Source organism: Oryzias latipes, chromosome 8 (assembly GCF_053564925.1).
Source record: "Oryzias latipes strain Hd-rR chromosome 8, Olatipes_Hd-rR_3.1".
Classification (NCBI taxonomy): Eukaryota; Metazoa; Chordata; class Actinopteri; order Beloniformes; family Adrianichthyidae; genus Oryzias; species Oryzias latipes.
Window position 1 is genome coordinate 26,477,874 of NC_136244.1, and position 17,369 is coordinate 26,495,242.

At 40.2% G+C, this 17,369-nt stretch overlaps 2 protein-coding genes across 5 annotated transcripts in view; both read left to right on the forward strand.

The window, feature by feature from the left end:
• pctp (phosphatidylcholine transfer protein) overlaps positions 1-7,395 on the forward strand; it is a 31,861-nt gene extending 24,466 nt beyond the window's left edge. The window contains exons 3-8 of the mRNA XM_004071108.5: positions 972-1,153; positions 2,558-2,675; positions 4,495-4,574; positions 4,667-4,838; positions 5,002-5,069; positions 6,846-7,395. Of these exons, the coding sequence (XP_004071156.3) occupies positions 1,025-1,153; positions 2,558-2,675; positions 4,495-4,574; positions 4,667-4,838; positions 5,002-5,069; positions 6,846-6,926 (648 nt within the window). The 5' untranslated portion in view covers positions 972-1,024 and the 3' untranslated portion in view covers positions 6,927-7,395. The remainder of the gene's footprint in view (positions 1-971; positions 1,154-2,557; positions 2,676-4,494; positions 4,575-4,666; positions 4,839-5,001; positions 5,070-6,845) is intronic.
• Positions 7,396-8,200: 805 nt separating this feature from the next.
• The window catches only part of rbfox3b (RNA binding fox-1 homolog 3b), a 653,838-nt gene continuing 644,669 nt past the window's right edge, over positions 8,201-17,369 (forward strand). For 2 of the 4 annotated variants that reach the window (XM_078951943.1, XM_078951937.1), the window contains exons 1-3: positions 8,204-8,344; positions 8,610-8,667; positions 8,755-8,822. The gene's annotated coding sequence lies outside the window, so the exon portion shown is untranslated. Of the gene's footprint in view, positions 8,345-8,609; positions 8,668-8,754; positions 8,823-17,369 lie in introns of all 4 variants that reach the window. The other 2 variants (XM_078951931.1, XM_078951941.1) reach the window with 2 other exon arrangements.

Below are 17,369 nucleotides of genomic sequence, written 5' to 3' on the forward strand. Positions count from 1 at the left end.
ATAGTAAAACTGAAGTGTTGTTTTGTTAATATGGTAGAAAACAAGCCTTGAACTTTTTTTCCAAAACATTTGTCAAAATTGAGTGATTTTGTTTAATAAAATGTCTTAAAGTACTGATAAGTTTGATATGATGGCGCCAGGATTTAAGTCCAGAGGTATTTTACAGTTTTTGGGATGAATTGTGCAAGTATGTCTTTTATTAGTATTTCTGTTTTTATAGTAGTTGTATTTTTATCAATTGGTATTTTTCTTTGTACTTCCCTTTGTATTGATATTTTAAATGTTTTTCGTTTTGCAGGTAAACAATTCTAACATCTCTCTGGGGACAGTAGATGAAAAATAGTTGCTGGTCTAACTCTGGCTCATTGCTTTTAATGTGGACTGTCCCTGAGAAATCAATACAAATTTCATTGAATTGAATCTGAAACAACAAAAATCTCCAACTTTTCATATTTTTTGTCACTTTAAATCTGATTTTTTTTTTAAACAAATTTGCAGGTTTTCATCAATAAATTTAAACTTGAGTCAGAATTTTCCCCATTTAATAAGAATACGTTTTAATTTTGACCTAAAGTGGAATCAAAGCAGAAGAAATTTGTTTAAACAAAATAAAAACTTATTGTAGACAAATAAGAATGGCATAAAATACAGAAGTAACAAACATCAGAAAAATTTGGAAAAAAACAAACAAAAAAATAAACATGGATATAAATATATAAATAGGTGCAGCAGCTTAAAACAAAAGTTAATAAACAGACAAGCAGCTGATGAATACACTGGTTTACATCAATCTTTTTGTTAATTTTAAAAGGTACAGTTTAATTCTAAATCCTAGGTAAAAATCCTAGGTTTACAAAATGTTAACCTTGAATTTAACTTATTTCAATTTGATGTTAATCTTGTGGAACACGTGCGACAGGAAGGAAGCAAAGCTGCAGGTTCTTCTGAGGGGGTGGTGTTTTATTTTGAAGGCGCTTCCCGGAAGCGACGTGTCCGCCGCCGCCGTCACCCGAGCTCCGCCGTCATGTCGCTGCGCTTCACGGACGAGAACTTCCACAGCGCCTGGAAGGAGCTGGACGAGCCGCAGCTGGATGGAGGCTGGGAGCTCTTCACCGAGACCATGGGGGTCCAGATCCACAGGCTCCTCGACAAGGTACCGACGCCGGGTCCGACAGAACGGAGCCACGCCTCTACGGTCTCTGTTCGGGTCTGCCGGTTCTGCGGTTCCTCTCGATTCTACCTGAAACCCCCCCCCCACACACACACAAACCGGAGCTGCCATCTCTCTATCAGCTTCTTTATTAAAACGCATGCGCAGATAGGTCCATCCGCCGGAACCGGAGCGACAGGCTCCACCGACCCGGGAACCGGCAGCACCGGTCAGACCCACACAGGACTGATGGTGACAGCAGGACGTGAGGTCATCCAGGACTCACCAAAATAATCCCAAATCCAGCATAAATGTTCAGTTTGATGTGTCAAAATAAAAGACTACCTATAACTTTATTTTGAAATTTACTTAAAACTTTCTCAATGTCACCTGATATAAATGAATTAATTCTTTCCAGGCAAAGTCATCCGATTGCTTATAATTCAGGTTTTTTTTTTTTCAAATGCAAACCTAACCTCCCAAAGGCCGCGTGACCCTGCCGCTGTACGCACATTTATATACATGTACACGCGGATGAAAACTGGTCATACGTGAAAATGCGTGGAAAAGGTAAGACAGTTTGTTGTTCTTTACGTGGAATTTCCACTAGTGTATGTGACACGCCAGACGGACATCTGCACAAATGACGACGAATGTAAGAGACATTAAGGAATTAGGCGTGGAAAATGGCTGTATGACACGACCACTGCGTACTACGTCAGGGGAATCCAACCGTTTAATTTAAGAGAGCAGTCTGTTTACAAACTAGCAATTTCCGAGCTATCCGGTCGTGCAGCTTAGATCCAGATTCCAGCTTGGACGAGAAAAACAAAGACGTTCATGGATCTATTTGTCTGCAAGTGGATGTATCGGAAAGGGGCGGAGCAGGGAGCTTGTGGCCCGCCCTGTATCACAAATATGATCCTTTTCGCAACAATTTGAGTGAAGAAATATGCAAAAACGACGTTTTAATCTCAATTTTCTTTTTATATGTCCTCCATCCAAATGTAAGCATTTTAAACAGCAATCAGTCATTTACAGCCTGCAGTTGTTGTTTTATTCTCATCCAACAGCATCTTCACGACGTTGCCTAGGTAAAGGTGATAGGGAGGTTTGTGATGCTTATGTCCACATTTACAGGTAAAACGGATCAAAGCACAGAAAGATCAAAGAACATAAAAGACTTTCACACTTTTTCTACGGCTTTCAAAGAGCCACTTTATCATGTGTACAATTTTTCTGACAATATTATTGTTTTCTTGAACTTGTTCGGGCTCTTTTACCAAATACTTAGGCCATAATAATCAGCTGGTCCATCATTCACCGTCTGGAAAGACACATTTTTATTTCTTTTATGTTAAAATAGTTCACAGTGTGGGCGTGGCCTTTGTCGTGTTCTGTTTGCAGGAAACTGGACTGTATGAGTACAAAGTGTTTGGAGTGCTCGCCACCTGCAGCGCCGAGCTCTGCGCTGACGTCTACATGGACTTGACGTACCGCAAACACTGGGATAAATATGCTAAAGGTAGAACGGACTGAAGCGCGTGTGTTTATGCCGACCATTAGCTGCCAAAGCTTTTGCGTCCGATAACCAACATTTTCCTGATACAACAATAATTTCTCTATCTTTGCTTTCATGCAGCAGTAACAAGAAGGTAACGCGTTGTAGTCCACGTCTCCATTTATAGCCGCATAACCTCAGAGTAGTGTTTTAAGTGGCTTATTGTTGCTTCATTAGGAATGTTTTTTAGGAAGTTGGCATTGGTAGGTCTTGCTGTTGTGTTGATCACATTTTCTGTCTTGAGTCTTAGATGCTACGTTCATAGCAGGCTCGGAAACGTGCGTTCAAGCGACCACTCACAATGAAACGTCTACACAAACACACATATTTGCGCGCTTCGGGCTTCTACGGTCAAAACTCTTACATTCATACATCGCTACACACGTTTTTAAGTCCGAATTAGGACTCTAAGTGTGCTGTCATTGAACGCATTTGGTTTGTCTGGAGTAAGATTCACCCGATTTACGCCCCTTCCACATTCCTCACCAAGCCTCTTCCAAATGTGAATACATTCACTAATTGCTATGTGAACACTGCATACTAAAAGAGCATTCAAGAACCCGCAATCATCCTGTTCTTGAACGCATATTGCACACCCGGGGTCAACGTAGCATAAATTGTTGGATAGCATATAATGTTCAAGCTTTAGTTTCCTGGATAGAAATAAGATTTTCCCTGAATTCTGTGGATCCAAGACTCTCCAATTAGGATTAAAGAAGTTTGACCCAAATGGTTTGAAGCATTGTCTGTATATTAGAACTGGACTGGGTGAGCCCTTTCCCCTGGCGTTCCAAACGGGAAGTACCCCTTTGGCTCCAACAATCCAGAATCCCATAGACTTCTATGGAGAAAAAAACAGGTGTTACTCAGTCATTCTATTGGTCTGATGCCTTTTTATTTGACATGTTCTTGATAATCCTCGTTATTTTCCATTTTATTTTCTTTATTGCAAGTTATTCAAGTTAGAAACTGACCAATTAGATACCTCAGTGAAAGTAGGTGGAGCTTGCTGGCCCCTATGTCATATGTTCAAAACGTTTGACAAATTTGGTGTAGCCCACTTTCAAGTGGGCCAACAAGGTCACTTCTGATTGGTGGGAGTGGTTGCCATAGAAACAATGACTCGCCTAGCTCCAACATGGCGGCGTCTCTACCGCAACAGAAATAGTGACTGACTTTAGTCGGTTGGAGCCAGAGGTTAAACGGTTTCTGTGGGGGATGCCACAAACTCTTGGTCCAGTTCTTAGACACAGTCAAAGAAAGCCACCAAGCATCACTCATACTCTTCTCCACCATGTTCTCGGGATGTGGTTGGCTCTGTCCAACCAAGAGCTCCGTTACAGGCTAATGAAAGGAAGATATTGTTCGTCCATCTCCTAAGAAATGGTGGAAAAGTCAGGTGACTTTCTTTTTAGAACTGTAGGAAATGAGAAAGCAGAGTGTTGTCTGGATAACTAACTCAGAAAAGGTTGGATGTTCACCAAAGCGCAGGGGTCTCATCACAGAGCCCTGAGGCACACCAGGCAGGTTTGATTCAAATCAGCTATACTGGAAATACTCTGATTTAGGGTCTATCGGGATCCGGCTTGACCATGTCGACTGATAAATCTGGACTTTACGGTTTCAGAGATTGTTTAGTGTGGACTCAGATTGATTCTAAATAGAAGTGTTTTGACTTAAATAGAAAGTAGGAACATGGTGAAACAGGAAGGTGGCTCCGAGTACCTAATATTGGACTGCACTTTGCCCCCACCAATAAAGACCTTGTCCTTTTTTTCATTAGAACTTTATGAGAAGGACTTTGATGGAGAGACGGCGATCTACTGGGAGGTGAAATACCCATTTCCCTTATCCAACAGGGACGTATCCTTCTGCCGACACGTCCTTTAGGAAACCTTCATGCTCGGAGTTTACAGTTGGTTTGTGGAGCTTGGTCCTAACAGATCAAATCTCAGTACGTCTACGTCAGGGAGCGCAGAGACCTGGACGTGAACGGCAGGAAGATCTGGGTGATCCTGGCCAGAAGCTCCCCAGAAACGGCGTGCCCAGAGAAGAGCGGCGTGCTGCGGGTTAACGACTACAAGCAGAGCGTTGCCTTGGAGAGTGACGGGGCCAATGGAACCAGAGGTGGAACATGCTTACATGTTATCAAAGCAGATCTTTCTGTGATGCATGTAAAGCATTTATCGGCTCCATAACAGTTTCCACTTTTTAAACTTTGTTAATTAGTTGAAGTGATGAGCTCAGCGTAATTTTAATGTTTTTAAATCTGTCCTCCTTTTTCTTTCAGTTTTTATGAACTACTTTGACAACCCTGGAGGGATGATACCTAAGTGGGTTATAAACTGGGCAGCTAAGGTGAGCACGCATAAACTGATCACTTTAACAGTTGGTTCATTTACCACACTTTATGTTCATTTATAATGTAAATATTTTGTTTTCTTATTAATTTGAAGGATCACATAGAACCAGTGATTAGAATCTTTGCCCGTTTTCAGATATTTCAAACCTCATTTCCTGAAGCCAATCCTGAAAATAACTGGGAACCATGCTTAACAAATCATTTTTTCAAATTTGTTTTTGTTTAAATGTTTTTTCATTCACATGTAAAAGTAGTTTTAGTTGTGGCCCGAAAGGATCACAACACAACACTTTGGATTTCACAACACAACACAAAATAACATTCTACAATTCATCACAACACAACAACTCACAACACAACAACTCAAAACACAACACAATAAGTTGCAACACTTTAACTCACAACGGAAGTACCGATATATCTGCAAAGAAAGTGCTTTTATTCTGAAATTTCCAATTGTTGTGAGTTATTGTGTTGTGTTGTAACGAATTGTATTATGTTATTTTGTTTTGTGAAATCTAACATGTTGTGACCCTTGTGGGCCACCGTATATAGGAGCTCCATAGCATCAAACATCTGCATCTATTTCTGCTTCAGGAATGAAAGCCCATTTTAGCTTTTCCGAGGCGAAACCACAACCAAGGTTTTAGATGATTTCTACCTTATTAACAGATTTTAAAAATGTATCGACAAGTTCAAAGCGACACATCAGAAGTGCATTGCAAATATGCTACATCCATGTTTTGATAAAGGCCATTTTTTTAACATAAAAATACCCAAAAATTCTATGTCTCACCAACTGTCTCCAAGCTATACATTATGAAGTACTTTCCAGGTATTTTTCGCACTTATTTTGTGTGTTTTTCGTTCAGTTTTTAAGGCGGTATGTCAGGATCAATTCATCAATCAGCCATGTCTGCCAGGAAAAAATGGCCCACTATTTATTTAGAACGTGAAAGTCAATCCCTTTTCTGAGACTAAACCTACTGAGGTTTAGAGCACAACAGACTTTGTTAAAGTAATTTCAGATCCTTGATGTGTTTTCAGGTTTTCATGTTATGCATCAAAATTAGAAATATATACATATATATATTTATTTGCCATTGCAATGTTTTCCCTTAATGTATCTCCAAAACTGCTCCCTGATCCGCTCCATTCCGATGTCAGACAAATAGATCCATGTTTGTTTTCCTTTCCTGAGCTGGAATCTGATAACTCTGATGGTGCTCCCCAGTTTTGTTGCTCCCCTAATGTTAGGTTGGGGGTGTGAGGGGCTGTAAGCTAGCAGGAGAGATCTCAGCAACAGTGAGGGAAAGGAGGGTTGGGGTCGCTCTGCTTCAGGGGTCCCCCCCACAGCTCAGAGGGACATTTCTAACAAACTGCTGCTGCTCTGCAGAAACTATGTCCTAGATTTTAAATTTTGGCTAAAAACGACGACATAATCACAGTTAAAAGAGCTCTGGGAACGCTTTTTAAAGAGATCGAAAGAGGATCGGAGGGAATCTATAAAGCGTTGATCCAAAACATGAAAAGTCTTGTAAAAATTCACCTGTGAAAAAAGGCGGTGGGATAAATTTACGTCTGCTAAAGAATTTACGTGAAAATACGACTGACTTGTCAACACATTCCCCCTCGCAAAGTTCTCCTGACTTGAGGGAGAAAGTTTCTGGTATTGTTTGCAGATGTGTGGAGATAAACCGCCCATGGTGGGAGTGGTCCTTGTTGCCGTGACGCTCACTGACCGATGTGCTGTTTGTGTGTTTCTTGCACAGTCTGGAGTTCCAGGTTTCCTAACAGACATGCAGAAAGCCTGCAGCAACTACAAGAACTACCTCCAGAGCACAGGAGCTTGAATCAGTGCCATTGCTGGTGTTGGGTTTAAAAATAAAATGGTGGTGGCAGGTAAAGCATGGGGTGGATGCATCTTGTTTTTGGCCTGCTCTCCTGGCTGTTTTAAGTCCGTGCGCTCTCTTTATTCAAACTAAATCAATCCTTTTTTATCAAATGCTGCCGGTCAATCATTCCGTTAGGAGCCTCTTCTCCCTGCATTGTGTGGTTTACATGCTGTCCGATCCCGGCGCAAGGATTGTAGAGTTTACCATCCTGGAATGTTTAGATTTTTGATTATTCCTTTCAATTGTCTTGAAAATAATATTTTAAAACCTTTGGATGGTTTTTGAAGACTGTTTCGTATTCAAAAATCCTCTTCCTCTGACTGTTTACCTCTGTATTAAAGTCTTTTATGGATTCTTCTGTTCAGAGAAAGACTTTTAATATATATCAAAGCTGTATGGATGCAAATAAATTCGATTTTAAATAGAATGTGTGAATTGTTTTCTTTTTATCTGACCAGGAAATGTCTTTTTTGGATGTACAGACAGGCTGTTTTGCTTTGTGAAACCATTTAATGAAGTTGAGATAAGATAAGATAAGGACTTTATTGATCCCCGGAGGGAAATTGGGTTAAAGTTCGGGAAATTGGGAAATTGGGGAAAGTTGGTGTCCAAAAAGAAAATATATGTTCACCACAATGAGGTCCTTGTTTTTTAGGTTTAAATTGTGTTTTAAGTAAATTGTAGATTTTTTCACCACAGATTTAATGTTGAATTTATTTTAAGAAAATGTGTAAAACAAATAGAAGAGTAGATGGGTTAAGCCCATGAGCATTTTTTTATTTGAAGTTTTGCACAATTAAAAAAATAAACTTTAATATTTATTAGACTTTTAAATCAAATTTAATTTAATTTCCTAGTCTCAGGTTGTTCTGTAAATATAAAACCAATCTGTAAAACAAATGCAGAACATTAAACCTATATCTTGCTTTAAATTATGCTCGTTACATTTTTTTCAAAACTTTGCACCTTAAATGTTGTCTATTTAGGAAAATTATTTAGTAAATTAAAATAGCAAAAGCAGATATACTATTTAGAACCTTTAAATTTGTAACTTAACTAGCAGACCCCTATTGCATTTTTATTTTCCTTTTTTGATTTGTATTATTTTGTCCATATTAGTTTTTATCATATACACTTCTATGTATATTGTACTCAAATGTGTTCAAAACTTTTCTTAATTTTAAAGTACCAAAAAAGATTAGAAAAAAAAGTTTTCTTTTCAACCGATTTTGTCGTTGGCGCACACTTTTGTCCCATTCGGTGTTCCATACATATTAACGAGTGAATTGGATTAGGCTGTCGCCTTCGTGTGCGCATGCGCCTGGTTTGGCGGAGCTTTGCTGTTCACTGGCGGGAGGAGGGAACTGCCGCCGCTGGTAAGAGCCCGGGAAATCTTAAATGACGCATAAAGAAATGTTGTGAAATTCTTAAAACGGTTTTTCCGTTGTTGATTTGGACTTTAATGCGCTTATTTTTATGTAAAAGTATTCGAACAGTGAAAATGTTACAATTACATCACAGATTAAAATATTACGCTAAGCTAAAGGCTAACGGGAAACCTGGAATAAAAGTGCGCCATGTTGGGCTTCATAAACTAAGGAGGACAGGTGTGCTGCTAATCAGTCTGCTGTCGCCGGACAGGTGAAGCATGACAACAGGAAAGGCACCGGTTCAATCACCTGAAGAAACTCATTGACAGGTGACAACAACAAGCCGACATGTTGGTTTAATTGAAACGAAATGTTTCCATTTGCTGAAAAAGCTGCTCTCATCCTTTGGTTCTCAGAGGAAAAAGCTGAGGAAGGACCTGGAGGTGTTCTCCTTTCCGGGGAGGAGCAGGTGGATCGGTAGGAGGTAGGAGTTTCCAGCTGGGTTCAGAATTACCTTCACAGAAATCATCCAACAAATCACTCCATATAAAAACATTAAGACCACAATGACAAAAAAAGAGTCAAAAAGCAGTTTTACATTTTAGAAAACAAAACAAAGTTTCTGACACTAAAACATAAAAAACAAAAATTAAAAGCATTTAAAATTATATTATGTAAATAGTAAATATGTGTATTATTATGGGACATTGTTGTTTGGACGATAAAATCCAGCATCGCTTCATGTAAATAACTTTGAGTCCAAATGATGGACAAACGTCTTCATCCAATCAGCGTTCTCCCAAAGTACCTACTTCCTCAGATTTCTGAAATGTTGTTCAGTTTTGAACATTTCATTTTGTTTTCTGAAATATTTAACATTTTAAATATCTTTTTGTTTTCTGGAAATGCCCCCCCCCCCCCCCCCCCATTTTTGTTAAGTTTTGGGCTCTGAAATTTTGCGTTGTTTTTCTATAATGTAAAGGGCCGTACACACGGGACGAATATCATCGGCGCACGTTATTCGCCAGCGTTTTTCAACACGTTTCTTGTGTTCACACCCAGGCGATTTTCGCTGACGATGAGCCGAGCGAACATGCAAATTCATTCCCTGACATTAGATGCCGCTTAATGTAAAACAGAAATACTCCTGTACACAAGGTGGCGCAACTTCACGCTTCTTAAACTCGCTTTTCGCTCAGCAGAAGAGTGATTGTCAGAATCATACAAAGAAAACATGAATATTTCAAGCACCAGCAGCTCCAGTGATGAAGAAATTATTGTTCTGTTGAATGACACGGTGCGTCAAACCAAAAAAACAAACCCGAGGCGTTTTTAAAAAATGACGCTTTTACGCGTGGCATTTTTCCCGTTGGTGTGCACACTTACATTGGTGCCCTTTCTTTAGTCACGAGGCGTTAAATGTCGGCGAATATCGCGCGCGCAATTCGTCCCGGTGTGAACAGGCCGTAACACCGCTTTTCAACATCTTTTTTAAATTGTTGATGTGGTCTTAAAAATGTTTTTGTAAGGAGGAATGTGTTGAAAGATTTGCCCTTCAGGGCCACCGTACACAGATGATGCTCTTCACCAATCACCCATCTAAAAATACTCCCTCACCTGTCCTCACCCTGGATTAAGAAGCAGGAAGTTCTGCTCTTTCTCACGTCCCCAAAGGCCTTCTGAGTGGAAGGGATGACCTTCTGGGGTTCTGAGTGGAAGGGATGACCTTCTGGGGGCCCCGTGGCCCCAGAGTCAGAAGTGAGACTTGTCTGGAGGCTGTGGAGTGTTGGTCCAGATGTTTTTCTCAAGCAGAGGATGGTTTCCGGTGCTGGGGGGGCGCTCCTGCTGTCGGGGTCACTGGAAGGTCTTTTGAGGCTCCTCCCGGTCCGTTTTGATGACAGAAGAGGTTCTGGTTCTGGACTTTTATTTATAGCAATACAATTTTAGAGTGAATCAAAAACTTGCAAAAGTCTGAGAAAACGTAACTTGATGAAAAAAATAATACCTTTTACTGTTTAGGTCAGTTTCATTATAATCTGATCATGTTTTTAAGTTTTCATAATCGTTTATTTTTCAGACTTAAACACAATATTTCAAACCAAGATGACATTTATCTTATTGCCGTCATGAACCGGAAGTTTTTAGTTGTTTTTGTGGCTTCTAACGTATTTGATGTTCAGACGCCTTAAACAATTCCATTAATCTTATCTTTGTGCTTTATCAGAGCGGTTTCTGTCAAAATATTTCTAATTTGAATGTGACAAACACTTTTTGTGTTGCACCAGTTTCTCTTCTGCTTTGAAATGCTGCTGAGGATTTTTAACATATTAGTTTTTAAACTGCAACTAATCCAGAACAAAACAACCAAAACTATAGTCCTTAAGACTTTTTATTGTTGCATATCAAAAATTAAGACCCATTTCTCAGCCTATTTCCTTCTTTACTGGTGTTTGATGATCCAAACTTTAGCTCTTTATCTTGTTTGTGGTCGTTTTTGCTTTGGCACGCTTGCTGATCTTTTTTTTTTTTTTTTTAAACCGGCGGTGGAAACAGCCCATTGATGCATAACGTTTGGCTCTGCAGCTGTTTGTTTCCATTATTTGATCAAAATATTGCGTGTTGTTTTAAAAGAAATGTGAAGCGGAGAAGTTTCACACAGTTTCAAGGCTCAGGTTTAAAAAATTAAGACGTTTTAAGACTTTGTTTAAGGTATTATTTCCAAATTGATAAATACTTTTCAGACTTTTTAAGACCCTGCGTGAACCCTGTAATTAAAATGATAAAATAAGAGTTGAGTGCAGATTTTCCCTTTAATTGCTGTCAGGTGACATAGAAGAAATCTGAGCTGTGATCCTCATGTAGGTTAGAAAAGTTTGTGTTTTGTCAATTCTAATTGCTTAATGCCAAACCTATAGCCTGAGGATGGGGACATGCAGGCTAAAAATCTCTATGAACTTCCTCTTTATACTGTTGCCATGGTGATATTATGCGATTAGTTTTAAATGAAACGAATCAGTTGCAACGTTGATCCAAGATATGAACGAATACGTTTTTTTAAAGTGATTTATTTGTTTTCAGGCAAAAACAAATTTGTTTTTTTTTCTAACATATGAATTGTCAATCTTATTAATGTAGCTTTGATCTTTGTTCAGTTTAAATCTGTAGATAAGTTATAAAAACGTTTCTCACAGCCCAAAAACATAAATGATCAATATTATCAATATTTTTGTAGAACCAACTTAAAAATCCACTTTATTCAGCCTTTACAGTAGCCATCTGTAAAATGTTCTGCTGTCACAGCGTTTTAGATTTCAGACACCAGTTCTGATCACTGAAACATTTGTGGGTTAATCATACCCCCCCACACACACACACACACATAACATGCTCCAGTTAAAGTGCCTGATTCTCCCTCCATCCCTGTGATCTGACTTGATCACTCTAAGGAATTGAATCTGAAGGTTTGTTCTCCTCCTCTTCTGTTTCCATCTGTGGTGTTTGCACCCCCCCTGCTGTTGGAGGGGGTGCATGACTGCAGAGGAGGTCAGCTTCAGGACCAAACTGACAGATAAACTTTGTTGTCTTCAAGTTTTTGGCCCGGATCTTAAGAAGAAGAAGAAAAAAAAAAGACCAACCTCCAGCCTCTTTCCTCTTTCTTCATCCTGACTCCATTCAGTTCATCAAACGTCGCTCTTGAAACCGCCATCCTGTTTCTGGAGCTAAGCGCTATTTTCATGTTGATCCTTGAAAGCAGACATTTTTGGATTTATGGTCTTCAGAAGGACCAACTCTACGTGGATCAGGAGGAGGGATCCTGTTGGGAAGACGATAACTCTGGATAATAAGTGGGAGACGTTCTATAGCAGGAACTTCCTGTTCTGTCTGATGTGGAACCGCCTTGTGCCTTCATGTTTTTATTTTTATGAATGATTCCTTAAAGTGAGAGCTTGGATGTCGTGGTGAACTCTAAAACTTCTTTTTTGCTCTCCTTCATTGTAGTTTGGTCAAAATACTGAAATGAAAAAATGTACAAAGTTATCACATTAACACAAGTTGGGTAATAATATATGATCACAAAATTTGTCAAAAGATTAAAAATAAAATCTCTCACAAACTTAAAGATGAGAAAAGATGCCCAGGAAGATCGTTTACCCACAGCTACTACTTCATTTCAGAGTCACAAACTTTGATTGATTTTAAAATGGAGTAAAAAAGTGGAATCAAATATTAAAGGATTTAAAAGGATTCATCTGACGTTTCTTTAGCATTTGGTCTGGTTTTTATGCAAAAGTCTAAATTTTCCATGTTCAAATTTCTGATGAAAGTGACCAGCTTTACACTCAACTTTTCTACCTTTTTAAATAGTTTGTTTCAGATCAGATCTTCTTCTGATCTAATTTCTTTTATGGAGGTTTTTGGCTCAACAGAACTCGAGCGACACATTTCCTCCAGAATGGTTGACGATCTTCAGATTTCAGTGAAACTGCACATGCAGTTAAGCAGCCCAGACCATGGCCAACCCTCCTCCGTGTTTGACAGCAGGAACTCTCTTTTATTGGTAGATTTAGTTTCATTTTTATCCGTCTGTGTCCCTCTCGGGTGACCAATCCCAGCTGCTTTTGGGCGCAGGCGAGACGAACCCGGACAGTCCTGTAACGGAATCACTCACCCTAAATAAGTTCTGTGACCCGCTCAACAAAGCAGTCTAGAAAAACACATTTAGCAGCTTCTAGCGATCATTTAGTTTGATTATTGGTGATGAATTTGACCAGAAGACGTGAATTCTATCAGGATTTTTTGCTCTCAGCTTGTTGAAGCTCATCTCGCTTTGGCTTTTTTTATCTCCTGGAAGGTCTCTGCTGAATAATATTTAGTCCTGGCGACTTCTGGCCGCTGTTCTCTCCCAGATGGAAGACAAATATGTTTCTTGGCGGGCCGTGGTGTTCCAAAGCGAACTTCTTTTGGATTAGTCTCACAGCTAATTAGCTTAAAGTGATGTCGTTTCTTTCTCGATGGACCGCTGGTGCGCGATGAAGAGCGGCTCACGTTTCCCAGGTGCCTTCCTGTCTGCCAGCGGGAACAAAAACATGGCTCCATGTGGAAGCCGGCTTCTCCGCCTTTTGATGTTCAGAAGATGAGCGTTGGAGATCTTGGGAAACTGGTGGGAATTCTCTCATTTTTCATTTATTTAAGAGGTCTGTTTATGTGAACAGATTTCTGTTGGATTATTTGTGCAGATCCTCATGAAAGCAGGGAAATTGGAGATGCTAATTTCTCTGCTTGGACTAAAATCAGAATAAATGTGAGTCTGAATCTACCTGGGGTCTCAGGAAGCTCCGTCCCTCGTGTTTACACTCTGAGGATTTATGTGCTGGGAGGGGGAATCAGATCTGGGAGGGGTTACGACGTCTTTCCCTTTAATTTTTTAGAGATGTAGGGGTTATAGAAAAGTCAGTGCGAGTTAAGAGCATGTAATGCACAGTGTTGGAGTAATGAATTACTGTAATATAACTACTTTTGTTAGTAACGGAGTAACTTAACGAATTACAGTTCAAGCTTTGCTAATTAAATGCAGTAATAATAATAATAAATGCAGTAAACCATTGGTGACAAATAAAACAGATCCTCTTGTTTGGCTTTGACACTTGCTCGGTTAAATGAAGAAATGTCTCGTATGAAAGCTAAAACCCTCCCAAATTATGTTCAATGTACTAAAATAAAATTGCTTCACTGAAGAAAGATTGATCATTTAATGAACACAGGTCACATTTTGGCAAGACAAAAGTTTTGTTGCCTTGTCACATGATGCACCCAATCCTAGATTACAGCCTCACCTGTGATCAATTACTGATCAATCAATAAGTGGGCGTGTATGAAAAGAACCCCAGCACACCAGGCCTTCACATCAACTGCAACTTGACCTCTGACAACATGCCTTAGATTCACCCCGAGACCAAAGCGTTGATTATCAAGAGGCTGAAGACCAGATCCACTGCTCAGGTGGCTGACACCTTCAGTGTGTCTCAGCATCAAGTACAAAGAATAAGAAAAAGATTTGAAGAGACTGGAGATGTTTTTGACAAGCCCAGGTCCGGCAGACCCCGCAAGACAACTGCTCGGGAGGACCGTTTGTTGGTTGGAAAATCCAAGGCCAGCCCCTTTTCCACTGCAGCAGAGCTCCACCAGGCCTGGTCACCTCAAGTCCCTGTGTCAACCAGAACAGTTTGTAGAATTCTGTCTCAAAATGGCCTCCATGGTCGAATCAGTGCCCAGAAACCAGCACTAAACAAAAGGCAATTGAAAAAACATGTGGTATTTGCCAAGGCCCACAGCCTGCTAAAAGGATGGACGCTGGAAAAGTGGGAGAAGGTGGATTTCTCAGATGAGTCTTCAGTTGAATTACATCACAGCCGCCGCAAATATTGCAGGAGACCAACTGGAGCCCGCATGGACCCAAGATTCACCCAGACGACAGTTAAGTTTGGTGGCGGAAAAATCCTGGTCTGGGGTTACATCCAGTATGGGGGTGTGCGAAACATTTGCAGGGTGGAAGGCAATATCAATAGCCTAAAATATCAAGAAGTATTAGCTACCTCTTACATTCCCAACCATAAAAGGGGTCAAATTCTGCAGCAGGACGGTGCTCCATCGCATACTTCCATCTCTACATCAAAGTTCCTCAAGGCGAAGAAGATCAAGGTGCTCCAGGACTGGCCAGCCCAGTCACCAGACATGAACATCATTGAGCATGTCTGGGGTAGAATGAAAGAGGAAGCATGGAAGACCAAACCAAAGAATCTTGATGAACTCTGGGAGGCATGGAAGACTGCTTTCTTTGCTATTCCTGATGACTTCATCCATAAATTGTATGAATCATTGGATGCTATCCTTCAAGCTCATGGAAGTCATACAAGATATTAAATATGGGTCTCACAGTAGCACTACTTAATTCACTGATGTTAAGCAACATATTTTCGTTTTTGAAGTAAATTATTTGTTAAATTTTCACATTACTCTCTGTAGGCGACAAAACTTTTGTCTTGCCAAAATGTGACCCTTCTGTGTTCATTAAATGATCAATCTTTCCTCAGTGAAGCCATTTTATTTTAGTATATTGAACATAATTTGGGAGCTTAGCTTTCATATGAGACATTTTTAAAACCAATGGATTCATTAAAAGTGAGGTTATACGCTTTTGTTTCTACAAAATGGATAAGCGACAAGACTTTTGTCAGGGACTGTATGCCAGGCATGTCCAAAGTCCGGCCGAGGGCCAAATGCGGCCCATGTTTAAATTTCCACCAACCCCCCTGGCTTCTTTCATAAAATCAATCAAATGAGGCCCCCAAGCACTTCATGAAAACTTCTTGTATATGTCTTCATTCAGATTAGCCAAAGTAAATTTTGAACAGGCACTTCCACATGATGCCGTCTACGACAAGCTAACAGAACAAACGGTGTGAAAGCTTGACCGATTGACCAGGATTTTGGTAAAAACATTTCGATGTATTTGCTCTAAAAGAAGAAAATAAAAAGGAGAATGTTCATTAAATAGTTCATTTTAAAAGTAATGCTACTCAAAAGGTTAAAATAATGTTGGGCCCAATGGTTGGCCCCTCACACATTTTCCACCTCACCAAATTTGGCCCTCGTGGCAAAAAGTTTGGACGATCCTGCTCTATGCTTTTATTTTGTGGATGTTATGGGGTTTTCTTGTTTGTGCTAGCTTTATTCCTTTGAGAATTTGAATGTGAGCAGGAAAAAAAGTAAAGTAACGAGTAGCGAATTACTTTTTTAAAGGTTGGAATGAGTAAAGTATTTTAATTACAATTTCATTCAGTAACTAAATAAAAAGGAATCTGTTGCTCTTTAACGCACGATGCTCTTAGGACAGAACCGAAGACTGAAGCGGACTAAACCGCCGTGCAGTTCCAATAACTGCTTGTTTGGGGGCGCTGTTGTCCAAAAGAGCTCTGAGAAACATTGGGAAGTAAAGCGACGTCCCGCTCTTCCTCCGTCACGTCTGAAGAGGCAGCTCTTCATAAACGGCACGTTGACCCAGCCGACATTTTCAAACTGCTTCAGATTCCCGCTGTGGCTGGTCGTCTGTCCGCCAAACATTCAGCCCGTCTCCTTTTCCGGCTCATTTCTAAAGAACCTGCCGTTTTTAAAAGCTGAAGCCTGTTTCAACGTTTTCTACACCCTGCATGCTTAGAGTAAACTTATTTTTGTAGCTTTTTTTTAACCTTTAAAAACAGAAGTATTAATCAGCTATTCGTTTGACAGTTTTGGCTCAGTGCAGCGTTTCAGAAAAATGAAAATAATCTCTGCATATCACGCGTAGATAAGGCCAGAGTGAAGCAGGGCTATTTTTACAAGCCCGCATATCACGTCAGCTGATAAAGTCCTCTGGCCGTCGACATTCTTAACTTTAGCACAGTTATTCCTGCCAGTTTGAGCTTTAGTTACAGAAACACTGAACCTTAAGGGGAACTGTTGATTAAGATCTATCAGACTGTACAATCATCGGAAAATCCCCTGAGGCGATCTGATGCGGATAATATCTTTATTTATTTAGAAACTGGATTCAATAATTGGCACTTGGAGACCACTAGATTTGGTTTCTGCTTGTTTTGAAAACACGAAACATCTGAAAGCACGATGGCTTTCAGGTCCAGTTTATGCTTGATAGTGTCAAGTCCTGCAACACAAGTGCAGCAGTTTCTGCAAGGAGGTTGAGACGTTCAGCCCGTCCAGAGGGGAACGAAGATGCCTCCTGACAACATCCGTCCAGCAGTTTCTGGTTCACCACAAAGTTTACTGTCCAAGAAACTCAGCTGGCTCTTCTCACTTTGAAGGAGCAGCTTTAATCTGAGCTCCTGACCTTCTGTCCAAGGGAGGATGCAGCCTCTAAACTGCAGACGCCACACTGTTCCGTCTGTTGACCTTAGGCTCCATCCTTCCCTCAGGACTGAACAACACACTTCAAGTCCTCCCCCGTGAGTGAACCATTCTCAACCCAGAGAGGGCG